This window comes from Orussus abietinus, unplaced genomic scaffold (genome assembly GCF_000612105.2).
Source record: "Orussus abietinus isolate OABI.00-Male unplaced genomic scaffold, Oabi_2.0 scaffold34, whole genome shotgun sequence".
Lineage (NCBI taxonomy): Eukaryota > Metazoa > Arthropoda > Insecta > Hymenoptera > Orussidae > Orussus > Orussus abietinus.
This window is the reverse complement of record NW_019394290.1, coordinates 852,867-872,084: the sequence shown is the minus strand read 5'-3', so window position 1 is coordinate 872,084 and position 19,218 is coordinate 852,867. Positions and strand designations below refer to the sequence as shown.

The following is a 19,218-nucleotide window of genomic DNA, read 5'->3' as shown; positions in this document are numbered from 1 at the left end:
CTGGAATGGAATTATCTCCCCGATTCCGATCGCGGCCATTGTCCCCGACCAGGATTCCGGTAAATTTGCGGAGTTAAGTTAAAAGGCGCGAGGCGAGGCGAGGCCGATAACAATTGGAGAGAACGGACCTCTCGATGGGCCGCGCGACTCCGTTCTTCGGGACAGGCGGGGCACGCTCGCGCCAATTTTTCCGGGACCGAGACGGATTTCTCGGGGGCCCGTTTACGTAAGGGACCCGCGAGCGTACGCACCGTTTCCCCGGGGCGCCGCGTCCTTTTTACCAGGGTTTCGCAATCGGCTCCGAAAGAACGCTAGTTTCTCGCCAGGCGTCCGCGGACCCTTTCTTGCCGACCGGAAGAAAACGGATCCGTGGTCGTGTCCTCGACGCCGAGGTGCCGTAAGGCCCGCGCTCGCTCGCGCATTTTTCTCCTCGAGTCCCGGAAAAGAGGGAAAATCCGAAAACGAGCCGACTCGGCGGAAGATGTAGAGGACTCGTCGGTCTTACGTCTCCATTCGCCGGGGCAGCGACAACGCACCCCAGCTTCCGGCTTCGGCAATTGCGCCCCGTCAATTAGGGCGCGACGCGAGATGTCGAAACTCGGCGTCACGCACGGGCCGGATAAGTCCCATTCGGCGAGGAGTCGTAACGAGACTCTTTAACCGGTAACGGACTGCGTTTTACGAGCCATCATTATTTATAGCCACGCAACTTTGCGACGCGGTCCGTCCGGTCGGTCCGATTGCGGCGGCATTCCGCGACGCGGGCAGATGGCGCGCGCGCTCCCCCGGGAGTGCCGAGATGCCGTGGGCGTATCCGCTGGACGCTCGACGGAAAGATCGCGATCCGACGGAAGGGTCCGTTTCTGCGCGCCCGATTAATTGCGGGAATCCGTCCACCCCCGCGCCGTGGGGGTCGATTTCTGCCCCCGATCCCAGCAAACGGAGGACAAGTCCCGCGGACGCGGTAAACCGGGCAATCGGGATACGGCGGTTGGTCGTTTCCGCGCGGAGGATTTTCTCGGGGATTTCGGGCCGCTTTCGGCGCCGCGTTAGCAGGGACCGGTCCGGTCGGGAATAATTGAAACGTCTCGGGGCGAGAGGACGCGATCCTCCCCTCTCCTCGCGCGTCCGCACCTACGGCGAGCATTCCGATAAATAACGAAACAAAGGAGAGGCCCTCCCCCGTCGTATTTACATTCGATAACGAGCCGCCAGAAGATATTTACATTTTTAACAGCATAAACCCACAGAGAGGGGGAGGGAGAGCAGGCGTCTCGGCCGCTCTCGGACCGCGGCCGAGGCCGCCGAGCCGGCACCTCCCCGCCGGCTTGGCCGGCCTCGCCGGCCTCGCCGACTTCCCATTTATTAGCCCTAATTGATCGAAAGGGGTCTCGGGGCCCGTTTACATTTTTGCCGGGACGAAATTTCATTAGGGTAAAAAACAGAGGTTATTTATCGCGCCGCGGCATATGGCGCCGTGGCCGCCGACCCCCACCCCGACGCGCGAGTTCCGATCTCAGCCACGAGATGGCGACGCGCGATGCGGTCATGGCGGCGGAAGCGGATGCGAATTACGAGCTCGTCTTTCGACCGGGAGGACGAGAACGCGCTCGATGTCTCCCTATTCGGCGTGCGTTAATTTTAGGCGCCCTCTGCGCCACCTCCGCGGCGGAGCCGCGCATCGGAAGCGTGGAACCCTTCCGAGGCGTACGAGCTCGCAATTAGCGATTGGCAATTACTCGAGGCGGATCGATGGGGCGATCGGTATCGGCGGTGGCGTCCTCCGTCCGCGAGCGTCGGGCCTCGGGTCCGTATAATTCCGCGCTCGTCGTTAACGCGGCCTAACGAGTGGATCGGAACTACGCGTACCTCGGGTACACTGTAAACTTTCTTAATAACCGTGTCGTTTGTAGTTAGCGCAAGGGAGGAGAGGTTAGTTAGCCGGGATCGCGAGAGCGGCCGGTCGGAGGTTGGCGGACCCGGGTGGAGGGGGCGCCAATAAAACACAATTAGCGGCCCCGCCGCTCGACCAATCAGGCCCGCGGGACCGCGCACGCGTAAAACCCGCGAGACGTTATTTACGAGTGCCCAGCGCGCGCGTATCGGGGCCGAGGTGGGGCGGGGAGGACTTCCTTTTTGCAACCTTTTTTGCAATTAAGCCGGCTTTTACGAGCTTTTTCGCGGAAGAGCTCGACGCGGGGGCCGCGGGGGCGAGACGTAATCGCGACGCGCGCGGGAGGGGCGGCTCTCCTTCTGTCTCGAGAGCGATGTTTTGTAACTCCCTTAATTGTTTAACGACGCCAAATTAGAACGCGGCCTCCGCGAGGAGACTCGGCTAATGGCGGCGAAACGCAGCCGGGACCTACCCGAAGGTGCTCGAACCGAAAATTCCGCACCGGAGAGAAAACCTCGATCGGACCAAAATCGCGATCGTGGAACGCAACGACGCCTTTTAAGCGCGATCGCTTCTCCGCACGTATCCCGCCGCCATTAGCGCGCTGCCTCCTGGAAAAAGTTATCCCGAAGAGGACTTCGGGTCCAGGACGGAGGGGTCGCCGCGTCTCGGGAATCTCCGCATTGCGGCCGGGATAATCGTTCAACGATAGCGAACTGGAACGCGGCCGATGACTAACGACCGATCGCGACCATAACGAGAAAACCCTCGTAATTGCAACAAATGCCAACAAATTGAAACAAATTACCTCCGAGCTGCGTTTGGAAACGCAATAAGGTTAAGATTCCTCCGTCGGATCGATTCGGTTTCTAACGAAACGGATAATTTCCTCCAAACCGAGAAACAAATAATAGGCGAGAGAGATACGCGTCGGAGAACGAGAAAGAAACGTCCGCCCGGTGGGCGGAAGTCTCCCTTCGTTGGGCACATTTCGCGGGGATCGAGCCCCTAAAGTCCACCCTCGAGAAGCAACCCCATTGGCGGACCCTAACTCGAGTCAACCCTTGTTTCCACGTTATTTATTGCGTCTAATTATCCGACTCGACGAGATGGCGGAACGGGGTTCGGTTACTTCAGGAAAATGGACTCCATTTGTCCCGCGTGCGCGCCCGAACGGTCCGACATTTCCGGCACGAAACGTCGCTTTTTTCGCTCGCCGTTGCGAATTAACGCGAACGTTAATCTTTTGTTGCTTCGTTTCCCCCTTCGTGGCAAGGGCTCTCGTTTCGATTATTCGGATTTAAAATAAATTGAAAGAAAATATAACGGGAGTGGCTTATTTACCGAAACGATGGAGGTGGGAAGGGAAAGATTTGCCAAGAAGCAAAGGGATAATAATTTTAGTTGGATAAAAAGTAACTTCGATGCGGAGCGAAGGGACCAGAGGGGTTACGCGGATTAAGAGATCTCATTGGCATTGGAGATATCCGATAAGGCCTCGACACCTTGGCTTCGAGACTTTGGTAATCCGAGAGTATCATCGAACGTATCGATATTCGTAACGATCACTAATTCCTATCGACATACCTTGAAGCTGGCTCTCCTTGGGCGTCATTTCGGCGTCCTCCACGTCGACCAAGCTGCGGATGCTGAAGACGCTCTTCGCGACGCGAGTCTTCTGCAGGTCGCCGACGCCTTCCGGCGGACGTCTCGGTGTTGTACTTAAATCCATCACTTGCGATTTCCGTCTTCCGCAAACTTTGTCAACCCCTTTTCAACGTCTCGCGAGTTCGAACGACATGGGTAAAAAGTTCCATTTCGTCGACATCGACCTGGACACGTTGCGTTCGAGCGAGGTCCCTCCGTTCGAATTCCTCGGCACTCACTCGCGGGAACGTTCACATCCCGAACACACGTCGACCGCTCCTGTACGGTCCCGAGTCGATCGGACCAAACTAGAGCTCCGGACGCGGCCGCGAAATCTTCCTCGGTTGTCAGGTGGAAACGAGAGCCGCCAATGTAGATGCCCATTGGCCGCTCCGTTAACGACTCGCCCGATCGTTTTGCGAATCGACCCGACCCACCACGGAGATCGTCGTTACTTCACCTTGACGTTCGCAGCTGCCAAGCTTCGAAAACATCGCCCGATCCGGATCTCCGTCCCGTTCAACGAACTCGCCGACATCTCTTCCGGTCCTTGACCCTCGCGACCACCGCTGACCGCGCAATTTGGCAGATTCCGCGATCCCTGCGATGCCGATCCGGGCTATGGAAATTTTCCTAATTTCTTCTTTTCTTCCTTGTCCTCGTGGCGGAGAGGTTCTCAACGTTCCATTTTGACAGGTTTCTTCAAGTTTCCAGCTTCCAAGCCGCAGGTGTTTCCGGGTTTAGGTGAGGGAACTTCCGCAACCGAGCGGATTTCTCCAAAATGTCGCGCCGTCCTTCGGGAAATATTTCCCTGTCATCTCGACGGGTCGAAGTTCCTCGACGTTCCTCGAAATTCCACTGACCGGAGGATTTTCGGAACGATCGGGGGAAAATTGTGCGGATTTGGTTCTCGAGAGTCGAGGAGGGTGCGCGAGTGGGCGGAATTTCGGCTTTCGGGTGGAAACGAGAGCCGCCCAAGGCGCGCGCGTTTCGCGGACTTCCACTCGGCAATGTGCTCCTTCGTGTTCCCTCCACCTTGCGGACTTGGCCGAGGTTCGAACCCCGAGAAGAGGGAAGAGGTAGAAGGGAAAGAACCTCTCACCGTGCAGACGCCGCCCCCCGAGAACAAAATGGACGCCGCGAGGAACGCCCTCCTTCCACCCACGTGGGGCACGATGGCATCTCCTGCCAATTCCCTGTCCCCGTTCCCGTCAACTCGGAACGTCGTCGAATCGCCGAGCCGGTACGGAATTAAAGAGGGCCCGAACGCTTCCAAGAAATGGCGCTGGATCGAAGACCGTCGAGTCTGGATACTTCGTTGACCGAACGATAGCGGACGAGAACGTCGGTTCGATGGGGTACCCCCTCGATGAAAAACGTCTTGTGATAAATTTACATTTTATTGTTTCATCCTTTACACTATGGACAGGTCTCGTGTATCCGCGTCGTATATGCCTAAACTCCTGGAAAATGGCAGTAGTGCTCAAACGTACGTAGACCCAAAAAGGTGGCAGTAAGTTCCGCTAGTCGGGCAATTTCACCGCTAAAAGGCTCCGCCCGGAATCCCTCGAGACAATCCTCGACGACTGAGCCGAGGGCCGGGACCATTCCGCGAGGGGCGAGAAATTTCATTTTCCCTCGAGTCCGTCGGAGCGGAGTCTACCCGGCGAAATGCAGGCATTCTTTTCGGGTGCAACGAATCGACGACGCGTTCCGAGAAGCTCGCCGAGGCTGACGTTACGTATTATAAATGGTCTTTCATCCGGGTCGAAAATTCCGTCGAATGCTCTTGGTCTTCGCACTTTCCACGTAGGAGTGGCTAATCCGCTTGATTATTTCCGTTACGATAGCGCTGAAACGAGAAGCACATCGAGACACTGCGCCAGTCCGCTTATTTCTTACAAATTTCCTCGGGGTTCGACGCGCGATCGCAAAAGTGCGCGATTTCCTCCAGGGAGTCTCGGACAGTCCCTCGGCTCGACCTAAAATGACAGGTAATCTCTTCCGTTAAGCGTAATATTCCTTGACTCGCCTAATTTATGAGCTACGTCACTCTTACGTCTAAGCGATCCGACTAACGGAGAAGAAGCGAGGGGGACGGTGTCGCCTTCCTACCGAATTCGGGGGAAATTGCAAAATCGACCGGTCTTCCCGCAATTTGCGACGGGAAGACTTCGCAAGAGAGTCGTTATAAAAAGCTAAACTCCTCGTTGGCAATCGACGAAAAGGAGCCGTTCGGATCCTGGATCGCGAACGCGCGATGCTCCCCGTGGGAGGGCAAGGGGATCGCGCGTCCGGGTCGACCCAGGATCCGTCCGCATGGCCTGCCTATTTACCGCGCGCTTCTCCATACGCTTCGATTCGAGATCCGGAAGAACGTTTTCCTTTCCTACCGACGACTTCGCCGAATGAACTGCGCTCCCGCGAGCGGACGGACCGTAACGAATATTTCGATATTTCGGATACCGGGTTTCAGGGGGGAGGAGAGGGCGACGCCCTCCGAGGATCTCTTCGAGTTCTCGAGACCCGGAAGACGCGCGCAACCGGCGATCGGCGAATCGCCTCTCCCGTTGATATGCTTACGGTGTATTGCTCCGATCTCGATGGAGGGTCACCTAATCTAAATAAGTTAAAATAAATAAATAACTGGTCGGTCGATCGGTGAGTCAACGGGTTTGCCGGTTAATCGATCGCCATTCCTCCGTGGCTAAGCGCGTCCGTACAAAATGGCCTTTGGTCTTCTCGACCTCGGCGGTGATACGCGATCGCGACTTTGGTCACTTCGCGTTATAGCTGCGCTACCGCGAAACGTGCAACCCTGCCGAAGGAGCACCCCGCCTCACCGACCGAGCGATGCGTTCGATTTCGCGGACCTACCGATAATATCACGTCGACGTTAAAGCTACGGCTGAGTTAACCCTTTGAAGAAGTGGCCACGACTTTGCAGGTGCGGCCGGTCCGCTCGAGTCCGGGGTTCTCCAAAGTTGGGGCCTCTCCTCGAAATACTGTACACGAAGATATACCGAAGCAACGCAAGGCGGGCACTCGCCGAAACGGAGACGAGCCGAGTGCGCGCGAGATGGACGCGCGTACACGGGGCCCACGTTGCGCTTCTAAGTTCCACCGGTGAAGCTTAAACGAATAAAGAAATACGAGAGAGACCAACGGGACGATGGCTAGGACTAGACGGAGAGACGGGAGGAGGGCCGTTCCTTCCGGCGTCTCGTTGGGAAGATTCACCTCCTCAGAAATCGGAAGAAGCCCCTGCTCTTGTCGGGTGGAGGTGCCATCAGCATCGGCACTTGATTCTTGTGCGTTATATGGATCTGCAAACGACGAGTTATGAATTTTCGGCGCAACGGGGAGGCGAGCGTCGCGGAACGAACGCGCTTACGGTACAGGGTCCCTGCATCCAGGGCTCCCCGTCGATTTGCATGGGAAATCTCTTGGTGGTGGTGATGGTGACGCTGCTGCACTGCGCCAGTCGTCTGCCCGAATCTCGCAGGCCGGTCTTCACTTGGCCCATGTGAAGGCAGTTCTCGAGGCCTATCACCTCGATGAGATTGTCTCCTATGTCTGGAATTTTCGTTCGAGTCGTTTGGTACTTATTTTTTTACGCACACCCTGGGTTGGAATAGGGATCCTACTTCCTGGATCGTCTATTTTCGAACGTATCTTCGCGAGGATACCGACCCTGAATGGCGTCCGTCAGGTCCATAGAGTTGAAGCTGCTGGTGCTGAGTTCCTTGTCCGGTCGCTTCTTCCACTTGCCCAGTCGGTGCTTCGTGTGATGTTCTCCCCACAGGTTGGATCCTCCGTGGGTGAAAGGAATGTTTAACAACGCGACTCCTTGAAGCGAGGGACCGTGCGCCAGATCCAGAGGAGTGCCATCGCACTGTAACGATCACGGAATCCATTACACCAAACGAAACTAATTTGCAATGGACTTAACTTGTCTTTTTTCCTTGTCGCTTTTTCGGCGACTACCAGGGAGGGCACTTACGACAATTTCGAGATCTTCGTGAAGGTTCTTGCAGCTCGCCGCGAACTGCTCGGTTGTCGCATACTCGAAGTACCAGAGTTTGTTTTTCATCCTGCTGTTGAATTTTTCTGGGTTCTTTTCCCTCTCCATGTGGAACTTGACGCAGATGGCCGCGTCGACCCCGACCGAGAAATAATTGTTAATGATATTGTAAGGGATGGTGTCCTGGTTGGGCTTCTTCTCGTCCTGATGGTCGATCACGTCGATCTGCCATCGGTCCATCATGACCGGCGCGGCTTTCTCTATTTTCTAAATTACGGAAAAAATTAATTATCGATCCATCGAACCGTTCGGAAGCGTCATCGATGATGCATCGGAAAACCAAAACGTATATTCGAGGGCCAATGGAATTTTTCGTCACCTTGAGGACTTTATGAACGGCCTCTCCCTCGTACCCTCCACCCCAGCGAAGACACCTGGCCAGGTCGTTCCCCGTTCCAAGAGGAATCACTCCAACGGCAGGTTGATGCTCGAACTGGACCCGATCTGTCGAAAAATCGACGAATATTATCGCGTTTCGATAATACTTTTGATCGACAGTCCGGTGAAAAATTTACCCATCGTCTCTAGGACCCAGCCCACGGTGCCGTCGCCTCCGCAACAGATCACCTTGAAGTTCTCCACGTCTTTGAACATCTGAAGACCCTGCATGGGGCCGCCGATCGCCAGATTGTGGACCTGCCGCGGATTCAGGATGTACTGAAATTTTCTGAGCATCCTCTCTCCCTGCCTCCCACCGGATTTCGGATTGATGAAGACCAGGAGCGGCGTGGTCCCCGACGGGGGCGTGATTTGGAAGGACATGGCGGGCTGCTGGTTCGACGAAGAACTTGCCGAGAAATGAGTACTCTGTCGCGGCGATAAGGCGTCCGCCTGACCAGGCTGATCGGGACAGGCAAGGCGGTCGATCTGAAATTCGAATCAGTCAGTTCACTCCGATCGTTCGCGATTCCGGTAGGATTTTTTTTCCAGGCGTTGGACAGGACCCTTTGACTCTTCGAACTTCCCCAGAGGTTCTCGATACTTACGGAGCCAATCGACGAGCTATCGGGGCCGTGTTTGCTGCCCCTCTTGCTGTCTCTCGACAGGGACCTCTGTCTGTCCAGCACGACGGGACAAATCGCCGTCGGAGGCAGGATGTGCACCGCGTGTTCCCCGAGGCTGCACTCCGCCCTTACCTGGGAGACGCACCTGTTGTGCAGCTGGAGATTCGAATAGAAATTAAAGGATCGGGAAACGTGCTCCAATCGTCCGATGCAATTTTAATTAGCTACTTCGCTTACCGTCAACTGGCACCACCGACAGTGCAACCCCGTGATACCGTTGTAACTCTTGATTGTCTTTCTGCATTTGGAGCATTTCCCGTGACAATTCCCCTCCACCCAATGGTGCGCCATCGTTTGCGAGGTTTTTTTGCTCTTCACGTATGTCGCTATGCACGAAGCTGGGGCACGTTGAACGCACCTCTCGTGGACGGTATACTTGCAAACTGAAAAAATTACACGGTTTTTTTCTTCTGAAATTACAATTAATTCGCAGGACCACGTTTCACTTACAGACACAACAGAGACCCTTCTTTCCCAAGCCCACGAGCATGTTGAGACAGAGGTTGCAGTAGGCAGGCTTGCTGAAGTGCTTCAACCTCCAGAGATGATTTCCGTCCTCCTTGACGTGCGAGTCCAGTCCAAGGAGCACCAGCAAGGGGATCGTGGTCAAGCCTCCTCTTTTCCATTCTTCCAAGGACACCGTGCCATCGGCGTCGTAGTCGATCTCTATCATCATGTCCTGGAGGATCTGAAAAAGGCGCGACATCGAGATTAATTTCCGCCGAGGCCTCAAAATCGTCGGAGTCAAAAGTGGGAATTTCAAGAGCCACTCACCGGTTTCAGTTCGGTGACGTCCCAGCCGAGGTACTCCGCCACGTTCATCATCTGGTTAACGATGCAGTCCATCTCCTGGAAAGAAAGCGACGCGAGATTTGCCATTAAAGTCCCGTATCGGGTGCAGAAATGTCCGCTACACTCGTCGAAGGCGTAAAGGCGCTTTTATTTCCGGCCATTGGATCTCGGAGCAAAGTAGTCCATCGGCGCGTTTACGAGATCCAGCTTGGTGTATTTAAAGGGACGTTGTCGCCTTCGCTTTAAATCGCGTTAAATCGCCTTTTCCTTAGGGACGCGAACGAGACGTACGTCGATACCCAGGGCGAGTCAATCCGGAGTCCGTACGAGAAATATATTTCGAACCGTCGATCTCGCGTCAGTCCGTCTTCCTTAAAAAATTGAAGAGATCGTTTTTGGGTTCTTTCTCTCGCTCGTCTCCATTCCCCGCGTCATCGATACTCGAGGAAATATTATAGGTACTTCTCGAACAAACTGCACATGACTCACCCTGTAGGAGCTGGCGGAAACACCTTCGCCGGTCTTCACGTAAACTCGAGTACATACGAAAGGGGGATCCGCGACAATGTTATCTTAAGGACGTAACACCGTGCTTCCGTCTAGCGCCATTTACCACGGCACGAGGTGCGGATGCACTTTGCGAATGCGTGTGCGGAAGTCCCTCCAATATTTACATGGCGACTCGCGAGTGTGCCCGCGCCCGTACGAGTTTACGGCCCCCTTATCGCGGCTCGTCCTGCAATTATTCATCGTAAAATCCCGCGGGAAGATACGCCGTCTCGTCATCTTTACGGCGACGTCGTCGCCCCGGAAGGTCGCCGTCGAGTTCAGTTCCGGCGTCGTCGACGAAACGCAAAGCGCCCCATTGACATTTTTTCTATCAGTGGTTTCCGGAAGGTCCGTGGAACGCCGGAAAGGGTCGCCAGTTTCGACGATACTCACATTCGTGTCCAGGACTCCGTTGCCATCCGTGTCGTACAGCCGGAACATGACTGAAAAATTATGGGGATCGATGCTTCATCGATTGGATGCAACGAGTCGCGACCCGAATTTTCGACGTTTATTCCGGACGAGTACTCACACTCCAACTTGTCCTCGGGTCTTCCGGCCTCCAGGAGGGACAAGTAGCAGACGATGTCCTTCAGGCTAACTTTGACGGAATGGACGTCTATCGTGCTCTGCTTCCGGACCAGGTGTCGCATCTCTGGAAAACCCAGGTGAAAATCCAGGTGAAAATTCACGCGCACCCGAGGGATGTAGGACCAACTCCGGCGAATCCGCTCTCGATTGGCACCGGTTTCCCCGAGGTAAACTTAACTCGCGATTCACCTGTTGCATCGGGCTGCAGGTCGGCTTCGCGGACGTCGAATGCATCGACCGGTCTAAACGGAGTGACTAAAGATACATCCGACTCGTTTCGGGCTGGTCAACGGCGTTATTTCACCCGTCAATTCGACGGTAACGTTTCCATTAATTGACAAACGAAACGACGCGACTTAATCGACTTTCCGTCGCCTCGTGGAAAGATTCTTCCTATATTTTTTTTTTTAGTCGATTGATATTACCTTGTCGTCGGCAACGGCCAATCGCGAACCCGTCGTTGCGTCTCTCGATCAAATTGCCTTTCCTTTTAGCGAAGTAAATTCCCGCGCGATCTCGCGACGGGGACTCTCGAGTATCGGCAGCGATTGCCGTTGAACGAGTGGATCGTGGATTTCATCGAGATCGTCCTCGAGTACTCGTCGAAGTGTACGTGCGACGCCGAGTGTAGAAGATTTTCCCCGCCAACATTGTCGGTGCGACAACGATCGTCGCGAAAGAGCCGTTTAACGGCGACACGCGGAGGGAAGTATTCCGCCCTCGTTGCTCGGCGGAAAACGCAACGGCGACTGCTGCCAGACCGTCGGCAGACTCCTAACTGGCCGTGGACGTGGAAACGTCATCGAGGGACTCGGGTGGCGGGTCTATTTCCGTGTTGGCGACAGACGCGGATCCGTGAATCCGAATATTGCCGGAAAATAATATATGAAAAAAGAGGAGACGAAAAAGTCGCTCTCGAGCGGGGATTCCGGGGGAGTAGGCGGTGTCCGGTTTATTTACTAATCGAACCGCGGAAGAAGAGGTCTTGGGTCGTGATTTAGTGGCCCGGATATATATTCTTTCCCCGAGGGAGGAGGGATGATTTAATTTCGAGACGCTAGCGCCGGAGGAAAGGTCTCCGCTTGCGTATACATATACCTCCACTCGTATACATCCCGATGTTTTCGGGTTTCCGCGCGTAAACCCGCGGCCAGGAATAAACCGGACGACGCGGCTTGAACTTTGCGCGTAAGCTCCATGAGCGATGTGTACTCTGGGCGCCGATCCCGATCCGGGCTTTGAGCTTTCCCGATCGCCGCTTCCGGGATCGCGATGACGCAGATTCGTCTCCTCCCAGTCGAGACGAGGTGAGCTCGCGTCGGTGGAACTACTTTTCGGGGTGTATATATAGTCCGGGCTTCTTGAGTCGCCAGAAGCGAGGAAGGCGATACCCCTTCGATCGATCGATGTTACGACTCGAGCAAGATTTTTCCGTTGTTTCCAACGATTTCCGGGTAACCGCGAATCAACTCCCGAGTAATCGCGGGGATTCGGGCTCCGCAAATCGGACGTTGCATTGCCTTAAGGTATTAAAAGCTCGCGCGATATCGAGATTTTGCAGTCCCGCGGGTAGAGTAAACCCGCGGCCCCGGAATAAACCTTACGACGTGGCTCGAGCTCGAAACGCGAGCTTTACGCGCGGAACGTATACTCTTTGCGCCGATTCCTCGATTTTCGGGGGCTTTGTGCCTTTCCGCGACCGCGATGACGCAGATTCGTCTCCTCGAAGGCTTTCGTTGACGTTCCGCGTTTATGCCCTCGTTAATCAAGCCCTCCGAAGCGAATGGAACCGCGACGGAAATTGCCGCGGTCTTTCCGGAAAATCCGGATCCGCATCGATGACGCACCCCGCGGAACCTTGCTCGAGCTTTCGAGCTTACGGAGAAAAAAAGTGCTAATCCAGTGCTGACGCCCAAGAGAAATCTGCTCAAAAAGCGAAATCTCCCTTAACTCGGAAAGCTGCACCATTTGCAAAATCTCTAATATCGATTTAATCTTTTTCACCAAAAAGGAGGAGAACCGCGATTCGGTCGCACCGAATATCGCCCTCGAATGTGGGGTACTCTTCGTATTTCTAAATATTGGCTTTCAGGAGAGATGCGAGGGCGATAATTAATTATTCGATGTCCATTAGCCGGGGCAATTAACGAATCGGGTTTTCTTCGCATCCGGTGGGTTCTATTCTTAGGCAACTTTAGGGAATTCTGGGGGGAGGCTCCATTTACGCACGGTATTTCTACATACGTAGCTATATACTCCGTATGTGTTCCCTATATGTGCTCTCTATGTAGTCGGCCCTATTCAGCGGTTTGATTTAATGTCCGAAGTTCCGAGCTTAGGACATTAAGCTGCGACGATGACAAACGCTTTTGATTTCCCGGCCGGTCGGGCCGATCGATCTTCCGAAAATTCGGACCCTTCGGAATTGCACGAAATGCGCTCTTTCTGCTCTTCCGCATTTTTGCCCCAGCGATCCGTCAATCGGCCGACCTTCGTGCACCTCTATGAAAATAAATCCCTCCGAATAATCGGGCTTCTCAAAACCCATCACTGCCATGAATCTTTGATTTAACCACTCTCGCTTGAAATCGTCTCAAAAGGCCCCCCATTGCCGTTCAACGAGAACTCCAAATAATTTTGCAATAATTTAATCGTCTCCCCGCGAGGTCGCGAGAAATTGGCGATTTCGTTTAAACGAGACGTAATTGAATTAAATTTACAAAGCCCGGGGTGGAGTCTAATTAATATTATCGCGAGCCGGGAAGAGTTTTGTCGAGGATTATATAATTATGCTTCAATGCTTCAATTGGCTCCGCTCGGTACAGAATTCAACGAGAAGAGAAGACTATTATCCGAACAAACGAAAAATCGCGTTTCTCGGACCTTCGCGCGAACTCGATACATAATCAATTTCCGCGAGCCCTCCGGCTTTGTTAAAATATCGCGTAAAATTACCATGAGCACTTTGTAATTCTTTCCGAGCGTTTCCCTCCGTAATCGTATCATCGAGGAATCCGGAACACCGGAGGTGCGCGTATCAGCTGTTTTGCGATTGCTGCTTACGACGTCGTTTCCGGAATGACGTCGAGGGGTTGTCGCGATCGAAGGGCACTTCCGGTGAGCCCGTCGTATACCGACATTCCGGTTTACAGGACGGAATCGTTTACCATGTCTATACATCCGGGGCAATAAGATCAATTCTCATCGGGTGGCTGCTCCTCTCGCCTTCTTTTTCGATCGACGGAGCGTTTCCGCCCGCGGGTCCGGAGAAAGAAAGGGACGAACGATGGTAAAGGCTTTTTATGGATCCGAGGAGAAACGAGACTTCCCCGGGAAGCCATTTCGTAGGGGCAAGGAGCGTTCCCGCGAGCGAACGAATTCGCGATTAATCCGTTCGAGAACGATGACGGGGCCGCGTTAGGCCCACCCGAGAAGAGGTCGGGTAGTCGAAGCCCTCAAAAGCGGTCAGCTCGAAACCCCCAGGGAACCATGGCCCACGAAATCTTGCAAGTGGCGAGTACCGTGGCCCAATTGCGAACTAATTACGGCCACAGCCCACCTTCCAATTTCCCGTTGTTGATGAGCAGGGAATTGTTGGACTTCCTGGAGGAGTTCCGCGACATTTGGCTGTGGCTGGGACTGCTGTCGGTGCTCTTCTTCTCCAGGACGTCGTGGCAACTGTACGACGTATGGGTCACCGTCAGCATGGGATGCACGCTCCCTGAAAATGGTACCCAGATTTATTTCCACGCTATTTTCATCCAGGAGAAAAGTTAGTCCCCCCGTTCTCATAAATGGTTATTATACCTAAGCGTCTCGATTCATGAAAACGTGTCCAAGTATTATTATCCGAATATTATTCATCTTTTAGGTTTAACAGAAAACTGGTCTAGGCGATCTGACGTGGTATGAGGGGCACCTGTTCTGGCGCGCCCCGAAGCCTCGCTGTCGGTTCGGTGATGGCCCAGAGCTTGCAGCTTTTCCGTCAGGCCGTGGATCTTGTCGGCCAGGGAGCTTCCTCCGTGACTTTCGGAAGTACCACCCCCGAGAAGCCCCGTGCTGTTGACGTTGCTGCTGGAAGTCGTGTGCGAGGTGATGGCGGCGCAGGCCGTCGTCGACGACAGCACGGCCATCTCCTGCGGGACAAGGATAAGGGTTTACGAGGTTCCACTTGGAGAATGTTGCCTCGAAAGGGTGATATGAACGCGGCAGAAAATTTGGAGCCAAGGCAAGTAATCGGTTACGAGATGGTTAGGTCCGGCTCCTCGTCGGTGGTCTCACCTTGAACGCCTTCCCGTCGACGCCGCGGGGTCCCTTCCTCACGAAGGAGAGGAAGAGGTGCCTCGAGAGCTCGTCCGGAGTTCCCACCTCGAGGTAAGTGTCCAAGAATTTCCGGAAGCCGTCGTAGTCGATATCCTGGGGATCGAAAAGACGTTTTCACTGGTTATGATCGGCCGGAAACCGTTCCCCCTAGCGCAGCGAGAGCTCTCGCTCGATCGATAAACGTCTATCTCCGATAGGACCGGAGAGGATAACCGAAACCTCTATGTATTTCTTCTCTCGAGGGAGGAAAATTTAATCGAATATCGGTCGATGATCTCTCCGTCGTCCGATTAAAATGCGAAATTTGAAATTCGTGTCGGGAGCGAGCTCATAAAAAATGAGAAAACGTTGAACCGCAGCGATTGCTCGTCAAAGGGAAATTTGTTCTCTGTGTCGCCAAGTTGTTATATCGCCTCGGCAAAGTACGTCGTCTTGCCGTATTACGGAATAACGACAAAGCTCGCCCGAGGAGTCTTTGTCGAGGTTAATATTTTAGCGAAAATAAGGGGCTGTGCGCTTTGGAGTATAAATATTGGTTTCCATATAGAGCGGGGCCAAGGCAGTGCCTTGGTGGTTTCATCGATCGGGCGAGGTGGAGGGTGAAATTTTTAAAAAGGCGCCATCCCACGGAAAGGGCCGCCCGAGTGCTCTCGTCCAAGGGGCTAAACGAGCCGATCGCTTCTGCATTTAATAACGTATCGGCCGACCGATAACTTCGTCTTAACTTCCAGGTAAAGCGAAAAATTTAACGAAGGGAAACGATTTCTTCCAGAGATCGTTTGGGGCGAGAGAATAGCCGACATCAAGAGGATAAGGGAGATAGGAAAAATCGGCGATAACGTTCAAGAATCGACCTCCGTCCTCGAGAGGTGGGAAAGCCACTGGCGTCGCGGGAGAATTTTCCTCGATCCAGGTAATCCCGGGGGGTGGGCTCTCTCGGACACGTGGGATCAACGTCTCGTGACGTCTCCCGAGATGCGGCGGTGGATGCTGCGAGCCGAGGCGTCGTTATTTCTCGGGGGCGGACAGCCCGAAGGAGGGCCCGGCGGAATCCCGCGAGTGGGACGGAGACGGCGTTACGCGCGGCCCGAGGGTGCGGCGAGGACGGAGGTACACGGGGAGAAAAGGCGGCCACGCCGCGCGGCATTATCCGACACTTTACTGCGTCCGGAAATTACGGGCGGTAAAGTCTGCGGCGGAAATGGAGCGCCCCACTCGTCTGTTAATCCTAATTTCCCGCTTTAGATTTTTCTGCCCCCTTTCCTTGCCCCGCAACTCCGGACGCGGCGAGGTCCTTTGCTTCGCGGCCGAGATAGACGGGATTCGTTTTCCCCAATTTTACTTAAATTTACCCAAAATCTCCGGCTCGACGCGGACCGCGTCGTACTCGACTTCGTCTTCAAATTTCTTTCTTTTCCGGAGGGAAAGTCCCTTTCCTTAATTAAAATTTAATTTCATTAGCACTCTGTTCGAGTTCTCGCGCCGAGCCCGGGTTGGTCCCTCAACCGACTGCAGGAAAGTCATTTCCTGGGAGCCCACCGAGCTGTTTTGAACTCGCCAAATTTTATCCGGACTCTTTCCGCTTTTTTTCCCCAGAAAATCCGGTCGGAGGAAATGCGAAATATGCGGAAAATGCAACACCACGAATTTTCGAGTTAACGCGCTGCCCTCTCCGACGACGCGCTCGTGAATATTCATCCGGCGTTAATTTTGAAAAATACTCCCGCGGGATGGGGAAACTCCCTGACCTTTGACAATCTCTCCTTCGAGCGGGATTCTCGACGACCTTGGGCGGTGCCAACTTCGCGAGGGAAGAAAGTTTGCCAATCTCGAAGAGCGTCCTCGTTGCGACTCGTTTGCATGCATATTGACTCGGCTACCATATCCGGGGACCATCGACTGCTCGGTGGACAACGATAAATTCCCCGACCTAATTTTTCCGCCCATTACCCAACGCCCGCCATTATCAAACGCCCGGCTTCGATAAGAGGGCAATTATTTACGGACCCTTCGGTTTTATTAAAGCTCCCTTGAATACCGATGCGAATTACGCGAAGGAACGCTGGGAGGACGTCGAGCGAAAAATTCCAGCGGTTTCTTTCTAATTTACCTCGCCGCAAGCGAGTCGGGATTAAGGTTAACAAAGGCGACAAGTAGATAACGAATCAATCGGCCCAGCCGATGGATTAATTTATCATACGGACACGCGCGTGTAAACGGTATAATTAAACGCTATTACCGCTATTTGTTCAATCCCCGAAGGTAGGAAACATCCGCGAACGAACACCTAGGCTCGGTCACCTCGATTATTACGAAATCCGGCGGATTCATTTACTTCTCTGGATGTTTCACGGAAGTTGCCCCGCCCGAATTGCAATTGGCTCCGGGCTATGCTAATCTCGCATCAATTTGCATATCGAGAGTCGAATCTATAGGGGACGCGATTCGCGGTCCGCGTAAACGCCGAATAAGCTGAAAAAAGGAGGAAACTCATCGAGCGAAACGGTGGAATTTCGTCGGGGGCCGATTTAACGCGCGACGTCTCGCCGTTCGCTCGCAGACGCGGGGCGTCCAATTAAATCGAAACCTCGAAACTTTGCGATCGATGCGCCGTCTGTAGCCGACTTAACGAGGCTTGGGAATCCTCGTTTCGCGATATCCGGTATTAAATCGTAACCCGGTTTCCCTAACTTCGGTCTCCCCGGATGTTCGAGTCCCTCGACAATGCTCGCGACAGTCGTCTCGAGACGGGACGTCCTCGTTCCTCGACGAAAATTCGCCCCGCTCCTCGAAGGGTCTCGACGACCAGATCCGATTATTCCGCGTCCCCCTTCGCTCGGGTGGCGATCCAAAAATACCGTTCCCTCCTCGTCGGGCTTGGATTTAACTTTATAACGTCGCACGAGCGACGCTTTAACGACCTTAATTCCCATAAACTCGAGGACGGACGAGTGGAACAAAGGGCCGTTGATCGGTCGCGAGGTGGACGAACGGAATCGAGAAGAGAGGGATGGGGGACGGGGGATGGCGCGGAGGCGCCAGAGGCTCCTAAAGGAAGACACATCGAAGAATGAACGAGACGTAACGTGGCCATTAAGCTGCCGAGTGGCACGAAGCAGCCGCTCAATGGCCACAGGGTGGAAACCGATGACGTCGGTGGGGTCGCCGGTGACGTCACGGGATAGGCGTCACGGGGTGACTACAGGCCACTGGAAAAGTGGGTTAGTTCCCTCCGCTAGTCGATAACCCGCGCCCGGTTTTCCCCTTTCCCCCAATTTCCGCCCCGTTTTCCCTCTCGACCGGGCACTCCCGCCTTCGATCTCGAGGGACGGAACTCTTCCTCGATGACTTCGTTAGCTCCTTTCCGGATCGACTGCTCCCCAGAAGTTGCCCCGACGAGACCCATTCAGAGGGTGGCGACGATTCCGGTGATACGACGTTCGCGGGACATTTTCCGCCGGGAGGGAAAAATTTCGAAGAGCTGCGAAAATATCGAATTCGACCCAGATGCGACGTCTGGTTCAGACGTTTGCAAGAATTTACAGCCCGAAGCAAAGTGGTTTTCATTTCCTCGCGCGAGGCTTTTGGTATGAAATTCTACGTCCTTTCCAAATTTTCCGTTTCGCCAAAACTTCGTTTCCACATTTTTTTTTTTCGCGCGACATAAATTCAGGGAATGCGTAAAAAATTGCGGTAAATCTACCTTTTTACCTAACGTTCGATTCGATTTCCGGTAAAGAAATATCGCGGTCGTTTCGTGACGGATAACGCGTTTCCGATAAAAACTGGGAAGTTGCATCCCGACTTGACCGATGATCGTCGGGGCAGATCGGCAGAAGCGGCCTCTCTCCCGTTCACTCCGAGTTCGCTCTGGCATTCGATAACACGGTTTCCCCTCTTTTCCCGATTCCTGTTCCCGGACCCTTCCATCTTCGATTCCGAGGAATCGAACTCTTCCCGATAACTCCGTTGTCCTCTTTTTGGACGAGCCGCGTCTAAAATGTCGCGCTCCGCGAGACCTTTCCCAAGAGTCGATCTAACTTTAGCTTCGGAATGAAACTTATCGGAAACTGCAGGTACAATTTTCATTTCCAAACGGAAAAGATTTTATAAGATTCGACCATCCACGGTAGATGGATCGTTTTAATTGTAACTATTTTTTTTTTTTTATAACGATCGAGCCCCCGGTCGACGATTTCGTTATCCGACATCGGGAACGAATTCGTTTCCGAAACGTCGCATTCCGATCGTAAATCGTTCTCGTAAAGAGTCTC

At 53.9% G+C, this 19,218-nt stretch overlaps 1 protein-coding gene across 2 annotated transcripts in view; it reads right to left on the bottom strand.

The window, feature by feature from the left end:
- Positions 1–4,927: 4,927 nt before the first annotated feature.
- LOC105696330 (diacylglycerol kinase 1) overlaps positions 4,928–19,218 on the bottom strand; it is a 34,974-nt gene continuing 20,683 nt past the window's right edge. The window contains exons 4-18 of one of the 2 annotated variants that reach the window (XM_012418730.1): positions 14,903–15,037; positions 14,541–14,757; positions 14,181–14,342; positions 10,563–10,685; positions 10,424–10,473; positions 9,464–9,538; positions 9,140–9,377; positions 8,867–9,072; positions 8,612–8,785; positions 8,141–8,492; positions 7,945–8,069; positions 7,545–7,832; positions 7,235–7,436; positions 6,936–7,117; positions 4,928–6,867 (exon numbers count right to left, since the gene is read on the bottom strand). In XM_012418730.1, the coding sequence (XP_012274153.1) occupies positions 6,778–6,867; positions 6,936–7,117; positions 7,235–7,436; positions 7,545–7,832; positions 7,945–8,069; positions 8,141–8,492; positions 8,612–8,785; positions 8,867–9,072; positions 9,140–9,377; positions 9,464–9,538; positions 10,424–10,473; positions 10,563–10,685; positions 14,181–14,342; positions 14,541–14,757; positions 14,903–15,037 (2,619 nt within the window). In that variant the 3' untranslated portion in view covers positions 4,928–6,777. Of the gene's footprint in view, positions 6,868–6,935; positions 7,118–7,234; positions 7,437–7,544; positions 7,833–7,944; positions 8,070–8,140; positions 8,493–8,611; positions 8,786–8,866; positions 9,073–9,139; positions 9,378–9,463; positions 9,539–10,423; positions 10,474–10,562; positions 10,686–14,180; positions 14,343–14,428; positions 14,505–14,540; positions 14,758–14,902; positions 15,038–19,218 lie in introns of those variants that run through there. The other variant, XM_012418731.1, reaches the window with a different exon arrangement.